This window comes from Saccostrea echinata, unplaced genomic scaffold (assembly GCF_033153115.1).
Source record: "Saccostrea echinata isolate AGI-Se365-2 ecotype Australia unplaced genomic scaffold, CSIRO_AGI_Sech_v1 ptg000064l, whole genome shotgun sequence".
Lineage (NCBI taxonomy): Eukaryota > Metazoa > Mollusca > Bivalvia > Ostreida > Ostreidae > Saccostrea > Saccostrea echinata.
The window spans coordinates 931,553-955,715 of record NW_026889813.1 but is presented as its reverse complement, the minus strand read 5'-3'; the positions used below and the strand labels follow the sequence as shown (position 1 = coordinate 955,715).

The 24,163-nt window shown below is 34.6% G+C and overlaps 3 protein-coding genes across 3 annotated transcripts; 2 read left to right on the top strand and 1 right to left on the bottom strand.

The window, feature by feature from the left end:
• Positions 1-8: 8 nt before the first annotated feature.
• On the top strand, positions 9-5,115 carry LOC133175769 (splicing factor 3B subunit 6-like). Its single transcript, XM_061310881.1, has 4 exons — positions 9-72; positions 2,664-2,782; positions 4,057-4,195; positions 4,491-5,115. The coding sequence occupies exons 1-4, from the start codon at positions 49-51 to the stop codon at positions 4,578-4,580; spliced, it is 372 nt and encodes a 123-aa protein (XP_061166865.1). The 5' UTR covers positions 9-48; the 3' UTR covers positions 4,581-5,115.
• A 1,925-nt stretch (positions 5,116-7,040) lies between these two features.
• Positions 7,041-16,139, bottom strand: LOC133175734 (putative uncharacterized protein DDB_G0271982). Its single transcript, XM_061310841.1, has 4 exons — positions 16,032-16,139; positions 13,453-13,726; positions 8,344-8,511; positions 7,041-7,568 (listed from the first exon to the last, which is right to left on the bottom strand). The coding sequence occupies exons 1-4, from the start codon at positions 16,036-16,038 to the stop codon at positions 7,166-7,168; spliced, it is 852 nt and encodes a 283-aa protein (XP_061166825.1). The 5' UTR covers positions 16,039-16,139; the 3' UTR covers positions 7,041-7,165.
• Positions 16,140-16,477: 338 nt separating this feature from the next.
• On the top strand, positions 16,478-23,017 carry LOC133175866 (kelch-like protein 3). Its single transcript, XM_061311007.1, has 7 exons — positions 16,478-16,567; positions 17,460-17,919; positions 19,001-19,509; positions 19,788-20,016; positions 20,360-20,500; positions 21,404-21,596; positions 21,834-23,017. The coding sequence occupies exons 2-7, from the start codon at positions 17,520-17,522 to the stop codon at positions 22,054-22,056; spliced, it is 1,695 nt and encodes a 564-aa protein (XP_061166991.1). The 5' UTR covers positions 16,478-16,567; positions 17,460-17,519; the 3' UTR covers positions 22,057-23,017.
• Positions 23,018-24,163: the final 1,146 nt, after the last annotated feature.

The following is a 24,163-nucleotide window of genomic DNA, read 5'->3' as shown; positions in this document are numbered from 1 at the left end:
TCAATCAGAACGCAAGCGCCACAAAGAAATAGATTGTCAAAAACAGCAATGGCGTTAACAAGAAAGGGAAACGTAAGTAAACCGATTTGTTTTTTCATTTAAATACAATTGATACTACTTGAAGAGATTTCAAGGCATAGAAGTTTTTTCTTTACATATGTAGATTTCCTATACAATATTTATTGGGAAATAATTGATTTTTCAAGCCAACTTTGTATTGAAAAAAATTGGGATTTCACAGGTTGGGACCCAAAGGCACTTGTTCCGTATACAGGGCACCCCTACTTATTTTTACCACAAGGTACCTAATTCAATTTCAGGTACCCCCACTTCAAGCCAGTATCTTATCAATTTATCAATCATTAACCTACTTCAGTAAGACATAGTTCGCTTCTAGAGACATTTTTTCTTTTCAAATATATTGTTCTATTCTCTATTGAGAAGTTGATGGCTCGTTTTAATACTCCCCCTCAACTTCATTACGAAAGGCCTAATAAAAGCAGTTCAGAAATCAACTAAATGAAGAACCAAACCAGACCCCACTTTGATCGATGTTTTAGGTCTGATGCAATATCATAGACGGGAAGTTTCTAGTATGCCGGTCCCCAGAATCACGCGATTGCGCATGAGCAGTTATTTCCCTTGCCGTTGCTATGCAGAATGTAAACAAACCGCCATTTTCCTCTCGCTTCAACAAAACGCATTCGATCGAGTGATTAGGGTTAGGGTATATTGTTTTAAGATTGGAACTGTTTTATAAATCCACTCTTAAATCTTCCTGACTTTGGGCTAATTCATGTAATTTTTGCTTACAAAAGGCACTGCCAAGTGCCTTTTGTGACCAAAAACTTGCATGAACCGTGCCGATATACCATCTTATAGGAGTAAAGCATGAAACATGCAAAATTTAAACAGACCGTTAATTAAATATGGCATTGTATGCGATCTACGAATTAGGGTTAGTGTATATATAGCTCGGATATTGTAACTGTTTTACATTCACCCATGCTTGCATCTATACCACTTTGGGCTTATTCATGCAATTTTTGCTTACAAAGAACAGGAAAGTTTTGCGAAACTTGGATGAATTAGCCTTGGTCTAATGTTGAAACATGCCCGATATTGTGCGCTAAGTTTTGGCAAGTAATTGGTAAAAGCGACTTGCCATTTACTTAAGCTCGATATCCTAACCTCCTAATGTCCATATTCAGAATATTTTTTTCTTTCAAATCAATGGTGATGTACAATTCAATCAACCAATTACTAGTAATTAGTTATCACTTGTTAAATCCCTGCATTTCTCACAAAAATCTCGCAATTTTAGTAGCATTTCACTTTGAGTCCTATCAGCTACTTCTTCATCAGTCTTCATTACGTCAAAACACAAGTGACGCACGTCATGAATATTTATGAGATTACGTCAAAAACTGATCATGTGACCACATTCCTAAACAACCCAAAATGGAGTTTTATCTACTAAACAAGTACGTTATTTTACGAAACCTTTTAATTCTCATTTAAAAGACTGTGTTTAAAAACCAGTTTTTTAAACCCAATTTTTCACAAGGAACACGATTTTTGGCTCAATTTTGCGATTTGTGGCCTTTTTTATCGATTTTGTCGATCGCTCACGTGATCGTATTATATTGTACACCGCCTTCGGCGGCATCTATTTTAGCGCCATATTTATAGGGACCGGTATTCTAGAAGTGTTCCTGAAAGGCCTAATAAAAGCAGTTCAGAAATCAACTAAATGAAGAACCAAACTGGACCCCACTTTGATCGATGTTTTAGGTCTGATGCAATATCATAGACGTAGTCTGGATGTACAGATGTTATTTTGCCATAGAAATGCGAATAAAATACCAATTCCGCTGACTAAAAACATGTTTTTAATGATAGAACACTTACTTGCGATATGTGTGTCGCCGGATTCATTTATTCATTCAAAACTGCGTTTGAACCGGGTTGACCTCTAAAAAAAGTCTAAAACTATTCCTCCGGATAACTATTTAACACTGGAACATATAATCTAATTTATCCGGAAAAAAAAGTTTTCGACCTTTTTTAGAGGTCAACCGGGTTCAAACGGAGTTTTGAATGAATAAACGAATCCAGTGACACAGATATCGCAAGTAAGTGTTCTACCGTGATAAATGTTTTTTAAGTCAGCAGAATCGGTATTTTTAATCGCATTTCCATTGCAAAACAACATCTGTGCATCTAAAATATGTCTTTTATAATGCATCAATCCTAAAACATCGATTGAAGTGGGACCCGGTTTGCAATCTGATTAAAATCAGATCCTTTGATCCGTTCTTCATTTAGTCGATTTCTGCACAGCTTTTATTAGGCCTTTCGTAGAGAAGTATTAAAATGAGCCATCAACTTCTCAATAGAGAATAATATTGTTCCAGACGTCCTTAAGCCTCTTTAAAATAAACCACTCATTTATTCCTTGAAAATCACCTCACAACAATTTAAGACTTTAGACGGGATACAAGAACTTCAGATTATAAGTTTTTGCGGACAAACAGACAGATGCACAGATAGGACAAAACCATACGCCACTGAATCTTCATTTGAGGAGGTATAATATTGAAATATATATCAGTATTAAAACATTATGTGAAAGAATTATTTATGTCAATTTTTTTGTGCAGGTGAGGCTTCCTCCAGAAGTCAATCGGATTTTATATGTCAGAAATTTACCATACAAAATAACAGCTGAGGAAATGTATGATATTTTTGGAAAATATGGAGCCATAAGGCAAATACGTGTGTAAGTACAAGTGGGTTGAAGATAGAATGTTGGCATTCAAAATATTATACATAGTACACTGTGAAAAGTCTAGGTGAAATATAGAAGTCCATACAATTTTAGAATGAGACCTACACTTACAGAGTTTTTAGCTCACCTGAGCTGAAAGCTCAAGTGAGCTTTTCTGATCACCCGTTGTCCGTCGTCCGTCCGTCTGTCCGTCTGTAAACTTTTCACATATTCAACTTCTTCTCAAGAACGACTGGGCCAATTTTAACCAAACTTGGTACAAAGTATCCTTGGGGGAAGGGAAGTTTAAATTGTTAAAATAAAGGGCCAAGTCCCCTTACAAGGGGAGATAATCAAGAAAAGACAAAAATAGGGTGGGGTCATAAAAAAATCTTCTTCTCAAGAACCACTGGGCCAGAAAAGCTGAAACTTATGTGGAAGCATCCTGGGATAGTGTAGATTCTAAATTGTTAAAAGCATGACCCCCGGGGGTAGGGCGGGGCCACAATAGGGAATCCAAGTTTTACATTGAAATATATAGGAAAAATCTTTAAAAATCTTCTTCTTAAGAACCACTGAGCCAGAAAAGCTGAAACTTATGTGGAAGCATCCTGGGGTAGTGTAGATTCTAAATTGTTCAAATCATGACCCCCGGGGGTAGGGCGGGACCACAATAGGAAATACAAGTTTTACATTGAAATATATAAGAAAAATCTTTAAAAATCTTCTTCTCAAGAACCACTGAGCCAGAAAAGCTGAAACTTATGTGGAAGCATCCTCAAGTAGTGTACACTCTAAATTGTTCAAATCATGACCCCGGGGATGGGGGGGGGGGGGGCACAATAGGGAATCTCAAGTTTTACATTGAAATATATAGGAAAAATCTTTAAAAAATCTTCTCAAGAACCACTGGACCAGAAAAACTGAAACTTATGTGGAAGCATTCTGGGGTAGTGTAGATTCTAAATTGTTCAAATCATGGCCACTGGGAGTAGGGCCGGGCCACAATAGGTATTACAAGGGGGGAAGTCTGGTAATGAACAGCATGGCCAAAGTTACTCAGGTGAGCGATGTGGCCCATGGGCCTCTTGTTATAAATAGTAAATTATTATTCATAATGTGAGGGGGAAAAAAATAATCCACATTTTTGAAATGTATTTGCCATTTGGATAATTTAGATGTCCAAGGGTTCTTTTTCTGTCATTGTTCTAAAAGGGAACAAGATAATGTATTTACATTCACTACATTCATGACATTTTCGATAAAAGAACCTTTTCTTATTACAGAGGAAACACTACAGAAACTAAAGGGACAGCATTTGTTGTATATGAAGACATTTTTGATGCCAAGAATGCATGTGACCATCTGTCAGGGTTCAACGTTTGTAACAGATACCTAGTAGTTCTCTACTTCCAACCTAACAAGGTAACAATAACTTACAGTTTACTGTCAGTCAAATAGAGAATATACATGTACATGAATAAGTCACATCTTACAGTCTTGGCTTTACTCAATATTACACATTTGATTGATATGTCATATAAGAGAATTTAAAATTTGATAATAAAAGTAAAATTTGTCCATACCAGAATTTAATTATGTTAATACTAATGCAATGTTAATTTACACTGCTCTACAAGTCATGCATAAATGGAATCTATTTACAGAAATCTTGTTGTACATTCATGTATCTCTGTCATCTCTTCTATTTCATTTTTAGGCATTCAAGAAAACAGATGATACCAAAAAGAAAGAAGATATTGAAAAAATGAAACAGAAATATGGACTTTCGACACCAGAAAAGAAGTAAACGTGACATGTGCAATCATTAGTGGATATTATTGTGACATTATTTTCATATGTTGTCATCCTCACAGTACTTGTATATCATAGATCTTACAGACAGACAAAGATACATTTATAAAAACAAGTACTTGTTAGGGCATCCTTTACTGAGGCAGTTGTGCAAATTTCTCATACAAACTATATTTGTTTTTTGTAAATCAAATCTCAATTGTAGATGTTTTAAAATATTTGTTAGTGCTTTTGTATAAAACACACATGGATAGTTTCAAGTTAAGACCTCACGTTATTAACATTTTAATTATAAATAGCTATGGTCACCATGTTTTGAAGCGCTAGAAAATGTGAGACATCTCATCATGGTCTGGAATTCATTTTGTATTATACATGTAGAATGATTGTAATTAAAAGAAAGATTTAATTATTATTTGTATAATGAAGTCTTACATACATGTACATGTCTTTTCACTTAAGAAAAACACAGTTCTGTTTCTGTTTTTTCCCACAAAAATTGAATAAAAAAGTATTTTTCCACAGAGAAACAGTTGTGAATTTAAGTATTGCTTAAGCAGTACTAGTTTCGTATTGGCAAGTGTAATCTGGTTCCCCTTAAAAAAAATTAAAAATGCTGTAATTCTATCAAAAATCATTGAATCAGAACAAAATCCAAACTTGATCTGTAACTCATCAAGGTACACTTGCATACCAAAAATCAGCTGATTATCTGCAAGCGTTTAGAAAAAAGGTGCAGCAAACCAGGTTGGACAGACTGGAGAATGACAGACAGATGAGGAGGAAACCTATAGTTCCCTCCAGTTTCACTGGTAGGGGATTACCAGTAATAATATTTCTAGCAACCCAGGTTCAAATCTTGGTCACAGCACCAATTGAAACAAAAGGAAATTCATGGCTGAACCATCAAAACCAGGACCCTCACATTACTATTCAGGTACTCTAACACTGAGGTACTTAGGTCGATATTCATGGTCCATATAGCCCAAACAACTACATGCATTTATTCACATCCACTGAATATTTCTCCTTTATTTTCTTTGAAATTGATTCCGTTTAAACATTCGATTAAACTACTGGTAGATGTGTTTTTAGCTCAATGAAGTTGGGCGAGCTTATGTAATACCATTGGCATCCCAGGTTTAAACTTCTTTCCAAGCACTTCTATGCCTTATGTTGATCAGAGTTGCATGGATGATGCATCTATTGTGTTTTATTGTGCCAATCAGGTTTCAGATGCTGCATTCTTAGACGAAGAATGATCAGGTTGATGTTTTTAGAGCAGGTTAAAGTGTTTGGAGCAGGTCTCCTTCCCAGGAAGCTAAAAGCCCAATGACTGACCAAACATGTATGGGTGATGCATCTAGGAATACACACTACCAGGCTTGCTTCAGATGCTGGATCTGACCTTCATTTTCTGGATAAATGATTAAAGTTTTTTTTAGAGCATTCCTAAGTAACTTCCTGGACAAAACTTAATGTATAGTGCATTTTAGGATGCTCAATACCATACTTGCTTCAGATTCTGGATAATTGACCTATATTTTGCAGATGAGTGACCATGTTAAAAGTTTTTTAGAGCAGGATCCAAGTAAGTAATAGTCTTGAGTTACCTAAACTTGCATGGATGGTGCTTCTGGAGATGTACACTACCAGACTTGCTTCATATGCTGAATTTTACAGATGATTCAAGGGAAATCTCATTTAAGATCTGTATCATAATTTTAATCTGAAGTCTTGCATGTAACAGGGGAAAAATTTTTGGATAGACAAACTTCCATAAATGTTGCATATAGGGATGCACACTACCAGTATATTTGTTTATAGTGTTGGACTTTGCCTTACTTATTGAATATTCGTTGAGGTGAGCTATGTAATCTTTGATTACCTTTATTTTTAAATCCATCTTTATAAATGATTTCTTCAAAAGTCAGCTCTTCCATCAAAGAAATGTATGGATCAATAATCCATTATTTTACATACTTTTACCCACTTTATACAAATAACATATATAGATATAAAAAAACAAAATGTCTTTCTAATTTATTTGTTAATATGACGATTAATGGTTGCAACTGTTGCAGAAAAAAAACTTATAACATTTGAACTATTTATAAATTACTTGTTTTCTAATCTTATGACATTTAATTTACTCGCATACTTATCTATTATTCTCAATATTACTGGTTGATACACTCAATAATATTTCAGATAATTTCATAAGTAAATGACCTTGACATTTGGCTACTGAAAAAGAATGCATCAAGATCTTGCAAAAAAAAACAACAAAGTTGGTAACTCGGTAACTTTATATGATCCCCATTTTAAATAGAAGATGCTTAAATGTTTTGCTGCATTCTTTTTCAGTAGCCAAATGTCAAGGTCACTTACTTATGAAATCATCTGAAATATAATTACATAACAGGCTTATGGAGTAAAGTCAAACAAATACTGGTAAAATCAAAACATTGTATTTTGTTTCACTGAAATCTTAACAATGACATATTAATTTAAAATCCAGTGTTGAGATTAGTATAGCTGCACTATGTGACGGAAAAATTCGTTTGTTGTTTTTTTTTTTCAAATTGACACTTGGCCATATACATGATAGTCTGTCACTTCTGATTCCTCCACTGAATTATCTAATTTATCATCAACATCACCGTCTCCAATCCCCGCCCAATCTAACACTGTAAAACAGTTCCCTACTGTTAAGTTGTCCGAAGCACTGGCACTGTTAAGACTGGGGGAATTATCACAATCCGCTCGGTTTGTCAGTTCAATTTGAATTTTGGCATCAGCTTTTTTCCTCAGGCTCCTTTTGTATTGTCTGTCACGTTCTTTTTCTTTCTGTCTGAATTCTTTATTGTTTAATCGGGCAAGTCTTTTTCTCTCTGCATCCCGTTTCCTTTCTCTCTCTCTGTACTCTGGGTCCTTCCTTCTGTCTTTCATTCTTTGTTTGGCTACTATTTTTTCCTGTTCCCTGATAGGATAAGATAATATTTCAATTAATTAAGAAGTGTGTTCCTAGGGATATTCCTCACCTACAGCAGCAGTATTTAGTTACATACACATATACAATACAATGAGGTAACCTGGTCTTAAACTTCTTTCTTGTATGTGAAATTGAGAAGAGGAAGTATTTGTTTAAAACATGATTTTATATTGAAATTGAAAAAAAAAGTTGAGGTCACATAGTGTTAACAGAATGGAAGTCCTAAAGCAAGAAGTACGCAAAGGTTTTTTTTTTCCCTCAACCACGTCAAAGATCAGGGATCAAAGATTGTCAATAACTCTTGCATTTTTAAAAGGCTACTAAACAATGAAACACTATATTAAATTTATGTCTTTCAGGAACAACAATAGCGGCAAAAATGCTTTGATTGAAAAGGGTCAATGTTAAGATATCCATGATTATATTGCTTTCTCCTTGTGACAAGGAAATAGGTACGTGTATGCTTGATATCAAAGCCCCATCTCTTACTCAATCTAATTTAAAATAGATGTTAGATCCACTTGCATACTCCAAACACTAACGTTAGTGTAGCAAGTATGTGAGTGGATCTTACATCTAATTTTAATCAAATAAAGTGATCTCTTACAGATAAAAAGATTGAAGCAGTTAATTTTTTTGAAAGTATGTCAAAATGTCGTTCAAAAGAGCAGGTGTGTAACCAAGCACTATGAAAAGGCTATGAGAATGCTTCCTACCAAAGTCTGACCTCTTATTGCACAACAGATCAGTATATTTATAATACCTGTATTCTTTGTTAGCCCTCTGCTCCCTTTTGTATATCTTATCCTTTTCTCGTTTTGTATGTTCTTTAACTGTCAAATGGCAGCTTTCTGGGTCAGTGTCTGGCTTCAACCCATTATCAGGAACAAGTGCTATGTATGATTGTACAAAAGACTCCTCACATCCATCTCTAAAATAACAATTAGACAATTCATCCTCAGGAACAAGTGCTATGTAAGATTGTACAAAAAAGTCCTCACATCCATCTCTGAAAAACAATAAACAATTCATTCTGCAATAAAAAAAAAATTAAATAAAACAATTCACTCTGCAGTATAATTAACTAAATAATTCAACATACCGGTACAATAAAACCTCTAGAATAAAGGTGCTTTGGTAGAAATAAATGCTAAATGAACTTAAAAAGTTTGACTGGCATCTCATGCCACTTGGTGTTTCTCAGCTGTGCCTTGACACATTGTCTTTATTTTGCTGAAAATATTCATCTTGACTTCTTTAGTTTGGGGTTAACAATTCATACACTAGTGTTCCATCCAGGCACGCTTGTTCTTTTGAAAGAGAGGATGTTAGCTCAACCATGTCACTAGCATTAATCTTTAGGTCTTGAGAGTGTATTCAAGAACACAGTAGGAATTGAATATGAACTTAATTTGTAGTGGTATTACTTAATAACTTGGACTTGCATATTTACACAATTTCATGTATAGAAAAAAAAAAATAATGATTTTATGTAAAATATTAGTTAACATTACTAAATCATTTTCAGAAGACGAAATCATGAATGAATGGAAAAATAGTGCATTAGAATAATGAAAAACAAGAGGCCCAAGGGCCTTGAATCACTCTTCTGATAAACTGTACAACCTATCACTTCTATTTGAAGCCTCTAAGTATCTGTATATTTAGATAAACCCTTGAAATTCCAAAGGTAGGTCATCATGACCTACCTTTTAGATGACACACTCTGAGAACCCAAGATGATCCTAAGCCAATTAGTACCTGAGAGTTGGTCATGGTGACCTACTTATCACTTGTCATTCTCTGAGGACCCAAGATACATCAACTAAGTTTGATAATTCTAAGCCAATTGATACCTAAAATATTTTTAAAATTATAACCATAAAATTTCAAAACAAGAAGTCTGTGAGCCAATGCTCACTAATAATACCCCCGCCCTGATGTGAATACACAAGTTCGGTTATGGACAAACACAGTGATAATCAGGAAATTGACATCGGATTTGTAAAAAATGAATCCCAACATATGGCATGCCTAAACAAAGACTGTGCTAAAATTTCAAGCATCTGCGATGTCATCATGAGTAGTTATCGAGAAAACTATGACCAAAATTTATTATGTATGGTACGGACAGATGCATGGATAAACAGGAAGTTGACATCGGATTTGTTCCAAAAATGAATCCTATTATCATGATTATATGGCATGCCTAAACAAAGATTGTGCTAAAATTTCAAGCATCTGCAATGAGTAGTTGCTGAGAAAACTACGACCAAAATTTGTTATGTATGGTACGGACAGATGCACGGATAAACAGGAAGTTGACATCTGATTCGTACAAAAATGAATACCACCATATGGCATGCCTAAACAAAGAGTGTGTTAAAATTTCAAGCACCTATGATGAGTAGTTGCTGAGAAAACTGCGACCAAAGTTTGTTATGTGTGATACGGACAGACGCACGGATAAACAGGAAGTTGACATCGGATTAGTACAAAAATGAATCCCACCATATGGCATGCCTAAACAAAGAGTGTGTTAAAATTTCAAGCACCTGTGATGAGTAGTTGCTGAGAAAACTGCGACCAAAGTTTGTTATGTGTGATACGGACAGACGCACGGATAAACAGGAAGTTGACTTCAGATTAGTACAAAAATGAATCCCACCATATGACATGCCTAAACAAAGATTGTGCTAAAATTTCAAGCATCTGCGATGAGTAGTTACTGAGAAAACTACGACCAAATTTTTTTATGTATCATACGAACAAACGCACGGATAAACAGGAAGTTGACATCGAATTCGTACAAAAATGAATCCCACCATATGGCATGCCTAAACAAAGAGTGTGTTAAAATTTCAAGCACCTATGATGAGTAGTTGCTGAGAAAACTGCGACCAAAGTTTGTTACGGACAGACAGACAGACAGACGGACAGACAGACAGACAGACACACAAGGGTAAAACAGTATACTCCCCTCTCCTTCGGAGCGGGGGTATAATTAGGTCACAGTGACCTACCATATATACTCGCCTATAAGTCAGTTTTTTGGGAGTTAAACTTTAGTCCAAAACTCTATATCCAACTTATACGCGAGTTATAAAAATATTGGTATTTTAGCAGGTCAATCCCTCTAATTTAAACTTAAAAAATACAACTGACTTAAAGGTGGACCAACTTATAGGCGAGTATATATGGTACTTTTCAGATGACATACTTTGAGGACCCAAGATGCATCAACTGACAAAGTCAGATGATTCTAAGCAAATAAGTACCTGATATATTTAAATAAAGCCATAAAATTTCAAAAATAGGTCACAGTGACCTCCTTTTCAGTCGACTAACTCTGCGGAACCAAGATGCATCAACTGACAAAGTTTGATGATTCTAAGCCAATTAGTACCTGAAATATTTAATTAAAACCATAAATTTTCATTTATGGTGACCTACTTTTCAGTCGACCTACTCCAAAGACCCAAGATGCATCAACTGACAAAGTTTGATGATTCTTAGCCAATTAGTACCCAAAATATTTAATTATAGTCATATAAATTCAAAAGTAGATCATAGTGACCTACTTTTCAGTTGACCTACTGTGAGGACCCAAGATATATCAACTGACAAAGTTTGATGATTCTAAGCCAATTAGTACCTGAAATATTTAATTATAGTCATATAAACTGAAAAGTAGGCCAGGGTGATCTACTTTTCAGTTGACATTTTTTGAGGACCCAAGATGCATCAACTTACAAAGTTTTATGATCATAGGCCTTAAAATGTCCAAATTATGCCTCTAAAACGCTTTGAAATCGAATGCCTGCAAAAGTTCAAAAAGTAGGTCACTGTGACCTACTTTTTAATGAATATGTTTTATGGCCCCAAGATGCATCATCTTACAAGATTTAATGTTTCTAAACCTCTCAGTAATGACCTTAATTGTTTTGGAAAAGATTAGCCATAAAATTCAAAAAGTTGGTCAAGGTGACCTACTTTATAGTCGACGTACTTTGAGGACCCAAGATACATCAACTGACAAAGTTTGATGATCATAGACCTTAAATTCTTCAAATCATTTTGAATAAGAATGGCCGCAAAATTTAACAAGAGGCCCATGGGCCACATCGCTCACCTGAGCAAATTTGGTAGGCAAAAGCACAAATCAGTTCAGTATTGAAAAGATTACAGGGGGGGGGGGGGGGGGGGGTTGAATTTTAAACTACCTGATGATATAATATAATAAATGGCTTTGTTGTACTTGAGAGGATTTTTTAAACAATTTTCCCATATATTCCTTTGTAAAAATTTGATCCCCCATTGTGGCTCCTCCCTATCCCAGGGGTCATGATTTGAACAAACTTGAATCTACACTACCTGAGGATGCTTCCATATAAATATGACTCATCAGGGCTTTGCTGTTCTTGAGAAGATTTTTAAAGATTTTTTCTATATATTTCTATGTAAAACTTTGATCCTCCATTGTGGCCTCACCCTACCCCTGGGGGTCATGATTTGATCAATCTTGAATCTACACTACCTGAGGATGCTTCAATATAAATATGACTCATCAGGGCTTTGCTGTTCTTGAGAAGAAGATTTTTAAAAGTTTTTCCTATATATTTCTATGTAAAACTTTGATCCTCCATTGTGGCCCCGTCTTACTCCCCGGGGTCATGATTTGAACAAACTTAAATCTGCTCTACCTGAGGATGCTTCCATATAAATATGACTCATCATGGCTTTGCTGTTCTTGAGAAGAAGATTTTAAAAGGTTTTTCCTATATATTTCTATGTAAAACTTTGATCCTCTATTGTGGCCCCGCCCTGCCCCCGGGGAATATGATTTGAACAAACTTGAATCTACACTACCTGAGGATGCTTCCACATGAGTTTCATCTTTCCTGGCCCTGTGGTTCTTGAGAAGAAGATTTTTAAAAGATGCTATTAATTTTTCACTAATTCTTTATTATCTCCCCTTTAAAGAGGGCGTGGCCCTTCATTTGAACAAACTTGAATCCCCTTCACCCAAGGATACTTTGTGGCAAGTTTGGTTGAAATTGGCCCAGTAGTTCTGGAGAAGAAGATGAAAATGTGAAAAGTTTACGACAACAACACCAACACCAACGCCAACAACAACAACAACGACGACGACGACAGACAACGGACAAATTTTGATCAGAAAAGCTCACTTGAGCCTTTGGCTCAGGTGAGCTAAAAAGTAGGTCACCATGACCTACTTTTGAGTCAACATGATATGAGGTCCTTAGATGCATCAACTGACAAGATTTGATGATCCTAGTCCTTATAGTAAGCAAAATATCAACATTTTAATAAAATGTAATTTTTGGACAACTTTGAAGTGACCTTGAGACCACATCCTTTGTCCCAGGGTAAATCCCCGTGGAAATTTTAATCTACAAAATATCCTCATCCTTTTATGTAAGTTTGATGATAATCTGCCCAGTGGTTCTTGAGAAGAAGATTTTTTAGCAACCAGTACTTTTGTTTCTATTTTCCTAATTATCTCCCCTTGTTTAAGTGTCACAACCCTAGTTTTAGTATAAACGGGAGCCCTTGGGCTAAGGATACCCTGTGACAAATTTGACAATAATTGGCCAAGGGGTTCTTGAGTTATGGCCCATATTCTAAAAAGTTTACGCACACCGCACAAATGGCCATAGCATTAGCTCTTTCAGCCTTTGGCTCAGAAGAGCTAACAATACTGATTCAGAAATATTTTAGTTTACAAAAGTTTAAAATATTGTATTCTTTACAAAATAATGTTTACAGGAACTAAAAAAAAAATTTACAAAATAATGTTACATTAAGTTTACATATTACAGGGAGCACAGATTAAAATTGTCGATCTTACCTCAGTTCAGATGGTGTGATGGGTGAAGGATCTTCCAAAGATGGCTGAAAATTTTCGTCACAAGATAATTCTATAGTGTTAAGAACATCAAGATCTCCAATAGGTACAACATGGGACTCTACATAATCACCACAAACGCTCTCTTCATCCGTGGTTGTTACAACAACAGTTTCCTGAGCAATATCTTCTGATAAGACCACTTCTTCAGCTGTATCTTCAGAGACTCCTGGGTTAGATGGTATTAAATACACTTGAACTCTACTGTTGACTTGATCTACAAAATTGATTTTAAATATAAAGAATACTTAAATTAACTGGAAACAGAGAGATACACTGTTTTCCATTCAAAATTTCACATTAAAGAAAAGTTGGCAAGGAAGACACACCAAAATTTAAAACTAGATTCTTGTAAAATAAAAACTGATCTGAGTAAAAATTGTACCAGTTTTAGTCTGTGTGAAAAAAAAATCACTTTCAGTCCTTTGGTTGTTGGTTTGTTAGATGTCTGGGCAATTCATTTGTTAACAATTTAACAACAGCCATTATTTATCATGATTATTAATCCAGAACTTGCAAAAAGTTACATTTATAATGATGGAATAATACATTTGTGTTAAGTGTAATACATATAGATCCTTGAGTTAAACTTTTAAGAAATTTATTATTCTAGTTGAACTCCCACTTCTACATGCATTTCACTTATTTTTCTTTAATTAGGATACATAGCTCATATCCTTTTTGTTGATGGACTACCTGTCTGTCATCTGAATGTTGACTTTTGTAATGATTAAAAAGTATGGAACACCCGTTGGAAAAATATTTTTTCAAATAAAATGAAATTTTACAGATTTCCCTCCCCATTTTTATTTTATTTAGACCATTGTATATATAACCAAATAAAATTCATAATAAAGTTCATATTTTGAAAGCCTTAAGTTTGTATTATTGTTAAGTTTTTTTGTAGATTTACATCATAAATTAAAAAATAAAAATTGTACTTTGTGACAGTGCCAAGCCTCTATGCTTTTCAATACCGCAATACAATGAGACTCTCCACTTCAGGAGGTAAATAAGACTTCCTGTTTTAAAAATAGTCTACAAAATAAACGAAGAAAGCTTATAAAATATTTAGCCACTAAAAAATGGGTAGAATTTACTTTATCCTGCAACCACCCCTTGCATTGACCTAATAAAGGTAACATTATAAACCAAAGCTTTATTCGGTCAATGCCCTAATAAAGCCTCGTGCATATATTCCAACTTTCTAAAAGCATTGTGATGTCATGAATATTGCAGTGTTTACGCCATGGCGTCTTAGTTTCAACTGCAGAGATGTACCTAAATCGGTTGAAAACAGTTCGTTTTGAAGGTCATGTATAAATGTGTTGCAGGATAAACAAAATACATGGAGTCTGTCTTGAAATATAAGCGATATTTGGGCAAGGGTAAGAAAACGTGATAGACGTATCACGTTTTTGACCCGAGCCCAAATATCGCTTATATTTCAAGACAGTAACCATGTATTTTATATTTACCGGTCCCTAGATCCGCAAGATCCGCACGCTCATTGCACTATGACGTAAGATTTACGTCACTCAACTGATTAGGGTTGGTTTTGCACATTTTTCGACTGGTTAGGGTTAGTCTTGCACACACCTGAAAGATTAGGGTTAGTCCTTGCATAAGTTTTCGATTGATTAGGGTTAGTATTGCATCCATCCAAGAGATAAGGGTTAGTCCTTGCACATGGGTTAGTCTAGCATGGTCTAGCAATGCTTGTAGCATCCGCCTGGGAGATTTGGGTTAGTCCTCGCATACCATCCGAGAGATTAGGGTTAGTGTCTTGTTCTTTTAGATTTTTAAGAAATTCAGTTGCATCTGTATTTTTTGCAAGATCTTAATTAATTCAGCTTCATTGACATCTCGTTGGTTTGTTTACATGAAAAAATAGCTAAGTAAGAAAGAAACGGCACTTAGCATGCGCCGCACGCGCTTCGTTCACAATTATTTTTTGTCTCCTTTTCACTTTTCACTTTTCTTTTTTCAATAAACAATATTAATTACTTTTTTTCAGATAATGAGGTTAAAAACTTCTTTAAAAACGAAGTTTTAAACTAAACTTTTAACCGTAGAATTCGATTTTGGGGTCAAAAAGGCTTAAAACCTCATATTTTTAATTTTTTTTGATCGCTCACACAATCTCATATATATTGAAGTCACCTAAGGTGACACTATATTTTAGTGCGTTTTTCTGGGGACTGGTAAAGTCTTTCCTAAAAAGTTAGGCCATTGATAGGTTTATGAATAGTGTTTGGTGAAAAGTTAATGTAAGAATTTGGAATAACTTTTTTAATGCAAAAGAAATAAGTACTGTGATATTATGAGACACCAGTATAAAACTGAATAGGTACCTTCGCTCGCCCTAACGGTCGCACCGTCAATATATTATGAAAAATTTAAAACGTGCTAATTTTAGCAATTTTTGATTAATTGTAATGAGTGTATTCAGACATGCCTAGAAAAACAAATAATACACAAAATATATCATCCTGAAACCAAGCGCCTATGATCAAACTTACCAGTCATACCCAAAAGTAACCACACATTTGTAGTGTCTATTCTTTATGTATTTTCTTATTTATGTATTTTTAAATATATACTTTTTTCACAATAGAAACCAATATTTATCAATTTTCTAATTTTGCTCAGAAGCAAACTCTCAGTCCCTGGTTTGTTGCTCTGTTAAACAAACCGGAAACGAATATGATAACCTAATTGAAAAAACAGTTTTTTTTCTCTCCGGAAATTGAAATATTAAGAAATCTATTTTTGAAATAATACATGTATGAAGAAAGATTATGCATTTTATATTTTTGTTATCATATTTAATTTCAAATGCTTAACACATACAAAAAGAGTTATATAATTTGTTATCATTCCTATGAACTCTTTAAAGAACGATTTAATGAATATTAAACCGGATATTATGTTATTTTGTTTCCGGTTTGAGTTGATGAAGTGAGGAAGATGAAGATTTTTATTATTTTCTCCTTTTGCATGCAGTTATAGTAGCGAAATAGAAGTCACTGGTTATTTTTTACTTCTGGAAATCATGGTAATAATAACTAAATAAGAAAATAAACTTGCTGATTTATGGCGTGATCAAAAGAATATTGTACCAAAATAATTTGACATTTGACAGTGTCTGATACTAAGGATTTTATTTAGTGTGTCAAAAATGGCATTTCAGTTAAATGGCTGACTATATTTTAGTCGAATTAGTATCCTCCCATTATTTTATGAAATGTAATAGGTATATGGGACGATGAGGGAGCTTGATGCTTTTTTGTAGATTCACAATGATTTAATTAAGCTTAATTTTGTAGTTATCTTAAAAAATATTGACAAATTAAAAAGAAAGAGTATGAATTTAGTGCACATTCTTCAAGCAATTCATCAACTGGGATTTTAACTTTCGTCAGAGACGTAAACAGAGATTTGCAACAGTTCAAAATATTGCAGGTGTCAACTCTCGCATGGTTCAGATCTCTTGTATACTAGAAATTGTCAAAAATAACGAAATAAAAGTTCTTAATCCCTATCAATAATTACCCAGAATGTAACATTTTTGAAAGTTTCTTTATTCAATACATAAACAAAAAGAAATTTTGAAAGTCAACAGGTGATGTGTGGTTAGTTATGTCTCTCGAGATTTCGACAACTTTCGATTATTGGCCTATTTTACTTTTGTTAACGATAAATCAATTTATAGTCTACAAATCCTTATTTAGAATTAATATAAATTTAATATCAGATCAAAAAATAAAACCAGTAAAGAGTAGTTTTAAAAATAATGCCAAGTATGGCATTTATTTGAGCAAATAAAAGTGGATAATGCTTGCAATAAAATATTGCCACTTAAAATGCCATATGATAATCTTGTGAATTTAGTTTTTAATATTCATTTTTCTATATAATCTTTATTAGTAATTGTCTTATGTTTTTAGAATTTGAAGATTGTTGATGGATCCATAGTGATTTTGTATTAAAATTCAGCCATTTGGAAAATGATTGAATCAAGAACATTTTCTGTATCCACTCAAACTCAAAATGCCTTTAAGGTCATGCATGAGTTAAGACTTCGTAACTTATTATGTGACATCATACTCAGAGTTGATGGGAAGGAGTTCACTGGACATAAAGTAGTGTTATGTGGGTGCAGTCCGTACCTCTGTGCCATGTTTACAAATGGAATGTTGGAATCAGAAAAAACACAGGTTGAAATACAAGGACTGGAGTCCTGGGCAATGGGGGAATTAATTGAATTCATGTACACGAGTGTGATTGAGATAAATGTGGACAATGTTCAAGGAATTCTACAAGGAGCCAGTTTACTAGGATTGCATCAACTGAGGAAGATGTGTGCAACATTTTTACAGTCTCAACTTACTGCTTCCAATTGTCTTGGTAAAGTTATCATAAATAGATATACTGCAGCAATGCTTTTTATGCCCCCGTAATTGAAGATTCTGGGGCATATAGTTTTTGCCCTGTCCATCTGTCTAGCTGTCTGTCAGTCTGTTTGTCCGCAAAAAATTTAACCTTGCCCATAACTTTTGATTGCTTGGAGCTATGGCTTTCATATTTCACATGTTTATTTCTTATGACAAGACCTTTCTTTGAGTACCACCATATTTGACCTCTTTCCTTGACCTTGTAGTTTGACCCACTTTGCAAAATTTTATCAGACTTTAACCTTGGCCATAACTTTTGAACAGTTGGTTGTAGGACTTTCATACTTCAGATGTGTATTCCTTGTAAAAAGACCTTACTTTGGATACCAACAACTTTGACCCTTTGACCTTGGAGTTTGACCTACTTTTGAAAAAAAACTTTAACCTTGGCCAAAACTTTTGAACAGTTGGTGCCAGGGCTTTCATATTTTACATTTATATTATTTGTGACATGACCATTCCTTTGGATGCCAACAACTTTGACCCTTGGACTTTGACCTTTGGTCATAACTTTTGAACAGTTAATGCTAGGAATTTCATACTTCAAAAGTGCATTACTTACCATCAATTTCGACCCATTGACCTTGAACTTTGAGTTTGACCTACTTTTAAAAAACTTTAACCTTGACCATAGCATTTGAACGTTTGTTTCTAAGGCTTTTATATTTCACGTACATGTGTATCACTTGTGACAAGACCTTCCCTTGGGCACCATTTGACCTTGACATTTAACTTACTTTTGAAAAACTTAAACCTTCAACATAACTTTTTCATGGTTGGTGATAGGGTTATCATATTTCACAGGTATTCCTCAAGACAAGACCTTTCTTTGGGTACCAACATTTTTGATCTCTTGACCTGGAGTTTGACTTGCATTTGAGAAACTTTAACCTTCGCCATTAGCTGTCATACGGGGGCATCAGTGTTTCACAAACACATCTTGTTAGTCTTGTGGTCGTTTTGATTTGTTTCATGATGTTCTTATAATTATTATCACAACAACATCTGAATATGCATACTTTTTCTAATTGTAGGAATCCATGGTCTTGCTGATATGTATATGTGTGGAGAACTAGAATCTGCCTCAAGACATTTCATTAATCAAAACTTCTTAGAGGTCATTCACTGTGAAGAATTCATGCAGTTGTCATGTGACCGCCTTATTACACTGCTCAAAAGTGACAAAATCCGGGTGAACAATGAAAACCAAGTTATGGAGGCAGTGAATAACTGGATTCAATGGGATCCAGATAACAGATATTCCGAAGCTTGCCGTCCACTCCAACACGTCAAGTTGCCACTGTTAGGTATTTCTCAATTAGAAAATGTAGTTGTGCAATCAGAATATGTGAAGAATTGCCCCAAGTGTCAGTTGTTGATTAGCAAAGCTATTACGACTCTGCACGATGAGACGTCCTTACAGTTGATCAGACCGCGTGCCATGCCCATAAGTATATATGTCCTTGGAGGTCGAAATAGTGCCGATTGTCAGTTACCTAGTACTGAGAGATACGATTTCCTCCTAGATCAGTGGACACATGTTGTAAGTAAAGTACCATGTAGTTTTATGTTTGGACTAGGAAATGAAAATATGGTCATTTGATGAGATAAAAATGCCAATTCTTTTACTTCTTTCTTTAGATGTCCTCTTAATGAACTAAAGCTTGCTCAATCCAATGTAATTGTCTTATTTCTGCAAACATTTTTGCAATTACCATAAACTTACTACAATTCACACCCCCTTGACCTCTCAAATTCTCTCCACCATCCCTTCTCACAAAAAAAGGAAAAAATTTAAACATAAAATTAAAAATTTTCCAGAGTGATATGAACATAGCCCGTACAGCAGTAGGAGCATGCAGTATAGAAGGCATGCTGTATGCTGTAGGAGGGGAATGTGCCTTAGCTGACACTCAGGAGGACACGCTTTACTTACGCTGCGTGGAGTGCTATGATCCTGTACTCAGACAGTGGGTCCCTAAACCTGACATGAAAGTAGCGAGGTCATTTGTGGCAGTAGCAGCAGTTGGGAAATACTTGTATGCAATTGGTAAGTTGTTAAATTTGATGGTTGAGTGATGACAGTATAATTGAATACACAAGGTGTTCCTTAGAGGAATTTTTTTTACAAAGTACCTCTCTTGCCCATTTCCTGGTGCTTTAGATAGTAATGCAAATCTATGAAATAGTTACTAAATGGATTGAAATTAAGTTTAGCTGTTTTTTCTATGCCTGATAAAACTTTTTAGGGATGGTAAGGAGGAAACACAGGGAACAAATAGCTTGCTTATTTCATTGATACATTGTATATAGATGTATTAGTCTTTCACATTTATAAGTTGATTTAATCTCTAATTTTATATTTGTCAGCATTTTTTTTATTTATTTTTCAGGTGGGGAGGATCGTTCCACTAGTTACAGCATAATGGAAAAATACGACATTAATTCAGAGATCTGGTCGTTTGGTCCAAACATGAAGAGGAAACGAGCTGGAGCAGGGGTGTGTGTATGTGATGGCAAGATCTATGTAGCAGGTGAGTTTTAATGGCTGAATATGTTTAAAATCAAATTATTAATGACAAGATTAAAAGAAATCCACAATATAATATATTGATAGGTAAAATGAAACAGAGAGCTGTACATGTACTGTGGAATCATCATTGTTCGTGGGGGGATCAATGTTCATGGATTTCATGGGTCACTCTTACCCATAAATTTATATCCCCATGAATGTTAATTTTGTAAACATATTGATTCATTGTATATACCATATAAACTAGTAACCAACAAAATTACATCCCCACGAACAAGTAAAATTTTGCTTGCCAACGAACATTGCCCCAGGATTTAAAATTAAAATGATTCCACAGTACTTGTATATTGGAAATCCAAGTGATCTGTACTCACAGTAAATTATTTAGTCAAACTGTATGAAGTATGTTTTACTGCATACAAGAACAGCTGAAAGTTATCAGTTGATTATCTACATGTATTTCTTTGTGTATGTAAATGTTTTTATTTATATTTACATTTGTAAATGTTTTCTTTTATATAGCACTATTAAAAGCAATGCGTATCTATATCCGTATAAACATGGGTTCCTCACGTCATAAACGTTCGACATAATTTCTCAGTGACGTCGTAAAGGGTCGACACGCAATCAATAGATCAAACTCGTGCCGTTGAGTTTGAAAAAATAAAACATTTCACGCGTTAAAGGTTATAATAAAGCTAATTTTTAATATGAATAAGTCACAAATGTAAATATAAGTAATAAGGTATCATTTTAAAACATCTATCGGGATATAAATACAGGTTGGTACGAGATCCAATTTACCATAAAGCCCTTTGGGTTTATGGAATTTGATCTCATGACCGACCCATATTTATATCCTGATAGATGTTTAAAAATGATACCTTATTTCTTAAATATACAGGAGGATATGATAAGACTCTTCATATGGATCGAGCCAGCGTGGAATGTTACGACCCCAATACTGATGATTGGACATTTGTAACGGAAATGGAGAAAGCTAGATCAGGTCTGTCTGTGGTCGCCATTGACCACAACATCTACATGATTGGAGGGCGATACAAAACAGCTGATCAGTACTTCGATGTGGCAGAAAGGTACAAATGTACTTTCTCTTTTTGATGGTTAAATATTTTACATCAAGGAAGAGGAAAAGTGGGTTTTTTTTTTTTTTTTTTTTTTTTATACATATTTTGCACTTAAAATACAACAGATATTCTGATATCATCATAACAGCACATTTCATCATTCAAGTTTGAAAATCTTAGAAGTGATTAAAAAATCAGGAAAAAAATTGAATGTGCTTTTGAATTATGATAAAATTTTCTTGCCAGGTATAACACTATTACTAACCAGTGGACCACCCTGTGGTCAATGAACCAGCCAAGAGCCTGGCCAGGGATCGCAGTGTACGATGGAAGAATTTATCTGATTGGAGGATTTGATGGCTCGTACAGACTCCGAAGTGCTGAGGTGTATGACATTGATAGAGACAGGTGGTCATTTATCAGTAATATGTTGGTGGGGAGAGCAGGATGTGGGGCAGCCATTGTGTGAGGAACCCCTCCCACTTTCCATGATAAACAGAAGAGGTGCTGATAGCTCCCTAGTCTTGTGGTCTTTTTTGTGAGGATCCATTGTGATATTTTTACAAACACTCCCAGCACAAATGTTGTGATATATCATTTGGGCATTGGTAGAATCTTTTCTTATTCATTCAAGGCTGTGATGTAGAATTAGTAGGGTAAAGATATAGGGAATATGTCTAGTAAAATGGGTAGTGTAATCAGTGCTGTTAAATGATATATATGTATGTATACTTGTACGTACAGTGCTAGTAGTTCTAAGATTTACACTAAGATATAGTGTAACTTACTTGATTCAGTTTGACAATTTTTGTCAGTTGCAAGTGCATTTTTATGTTATTCTCAGAAATTATCTACAATAGTCTTCCAAAGACTTTGGACAGACATGATTCTTATTTTCAATTTTCCAATGACTACTGTGATGAATATTGTTTTTTTTTTCACTGAACGTTTTCCATATGGAGTTCTCGTTTTGATGATGAAATGCATACTTTACATGTATATGCTGCAGAATTGACTGCTTTATGTTGGGTCTTGGATTTTATTTACATGTATTGTATATGATGTTGTGGTACTACATATAAAATATATTTTCTTTGATACTTGCCTGAAATGTTTTGAATGTACTCTAAGGTATATTGTAGAAGAAAGTGATTTCATGTGAAGACAATGTTCTTTTAATATTAAAGCAAAGTTTTTACAATTGAATTTCTACAGCTTAACAGATGGAATAGTTTAATCATGTCACTATTGCCCAATAGTGATCCACAACTGTTTTACGAAGTAACCAATCTTGGAAGATTTCTTTAGATGTGGACATTTCCAGGTGGATGAATTGCTTCAAAGCTTACTGTTGTAGTGAGTCGTATAATTTCCCAAAGATCATTGACTGTTTTTGTTTTACTATGCTTAATAAATGATATTGAAACTTTCATATTTTATCCGTTATTTACCGTAAAATTGATGGAATTTTTGAGAGCCGATTATTATCTATTGGTATACCTCTGTGGTTTGTTTGGATGTCTGCTGCATTGGTCATCATCCCAGCACTGTCATGCAAGCATACATAGCCAAATGCTTCTCACATGATTTTACATAAAAAGATTTTCAGAATCATGTTACTGTAATTCTCATTATTATTTTCTCTATTGTTGCCAGCTATCTGATTGGCTTAAACTAGATCACATGATCAAGTAAATCTAATAAACTGGGTGTTTCTATTTTAAGCTCCTAAAAATTATAACCTTAATCAAACAAACTAGACAGTGATTCCTTAATTATCACATTTAATATTATATTGACTGTTCAATGCTGTTCTCTGCATATTTAAATGCTTTAACAGGAAGAAGGACAGACTCTGTGCTGAAGGTATACTTTTGAAGAACCTGGGGATATTTAGCTCTTCTGAGCCAAAGGCTCAAAGAGCTAATGCTATGGCCATTTGTGCGGTGTGCATAAACTTTTTAGAATATGGGCCATAACTCAAGAACCCCTTGGCCAAATTTGTCACAGGGTATCCTTGGCCCAAGGGCTCCCATTTATACTAAAACTAGGGTTGTGACCCTTAAACAAGGGGAGATAATTAGGAAAATAGAAACAAAAAAACTGGTTGCTAAAAAATCTTCTGATGAAGAACCACTGGGCAGATTATCACCAAACTTACATAAAAGGATGAGGATATGTTGTAGATTTAAATTTGCATGGGGATTTACCCTGGGGCAAAGGGTGTGGTCTCAAGGTCACTTCAAAGTTAACCAAAAATTATATTTTATTAAAATGTTGATATTTTGCTTAATATAAAGACTAGGCTATCAAATCTTGTCAGCTGATGCATCTAAGGACCTCATATCATGTCGACTCAAAAGTAGGTCACAGTGACCTACTTTTGAAATTTTGCGGACATTCTTTTTGAAAATGATTTAGAGGCATACTTTGAACAATTTAAGGCCTATGATCATCAAACTTTGTCATTGATGTATCTTGGGTCCTTGGAGTATGTTGACTAAAAAGTAGGTCACCTTGACCTACTATTTGAATTTTATGGCTGTATTGGGCACTATTTGGCTTAGAATCATCAA

Coding starts and splice junctions, on each gene's coding strand:
- LOC133175769 (XM_061310881.1), top strand. CDS start 49: ATGGCGTTAACAAGAAAGGGAAAC. Junction 73..2,663: donor CGTTAACAAGAAAGGGAAAC/GTAAGTAAACCG, acceptor TTTTTTGTGCAG/GTGAGGCTTCCTCCAGAAGT. Junction 2,783..4,056: donor GCCATAAGGCAAATACGTGT/GTAAGTACAAGT, acceptor TTCTTATTACAG/AGGAAACACTACAGAAACTA.
- LOC133175734 (XM_061310841.1), bottom strand. Junction 8,512..13,452: donor ATCACACCATCTGAACTGAG/GTAAGATCGACA, acceptor TTGTTATTTTAG/AGATGGATGTGAGGAGTCTT. Junction 7,569..8,343: donor AGGGCTAACAAAGAATACAG/GTATTATAAATA, acceptor TTATCCTATCAG/GGAACAGGAAAAAATAGTAG.
- LOC133175866 (XM_061311007.1), top strand. CDS start 17,520: ATGATTGAATCAAGAACATTTTCTGTATCCACTCAAACTCAAAATGCC. Junction 20,017..20,359: donor GAAATACTTGTATGCAATTG/GTAAGTTGTTAA, acceptor TTTATTTTTCAG/GTGGGGAGGATCGTTCCACT. Junction 21,597..21,833: donor TACTTCGATGTGGCAGAAAG/GTACAAATGTAC, acceptor TTTTCTTGCCAG/GTATAACACTATTACTAACC.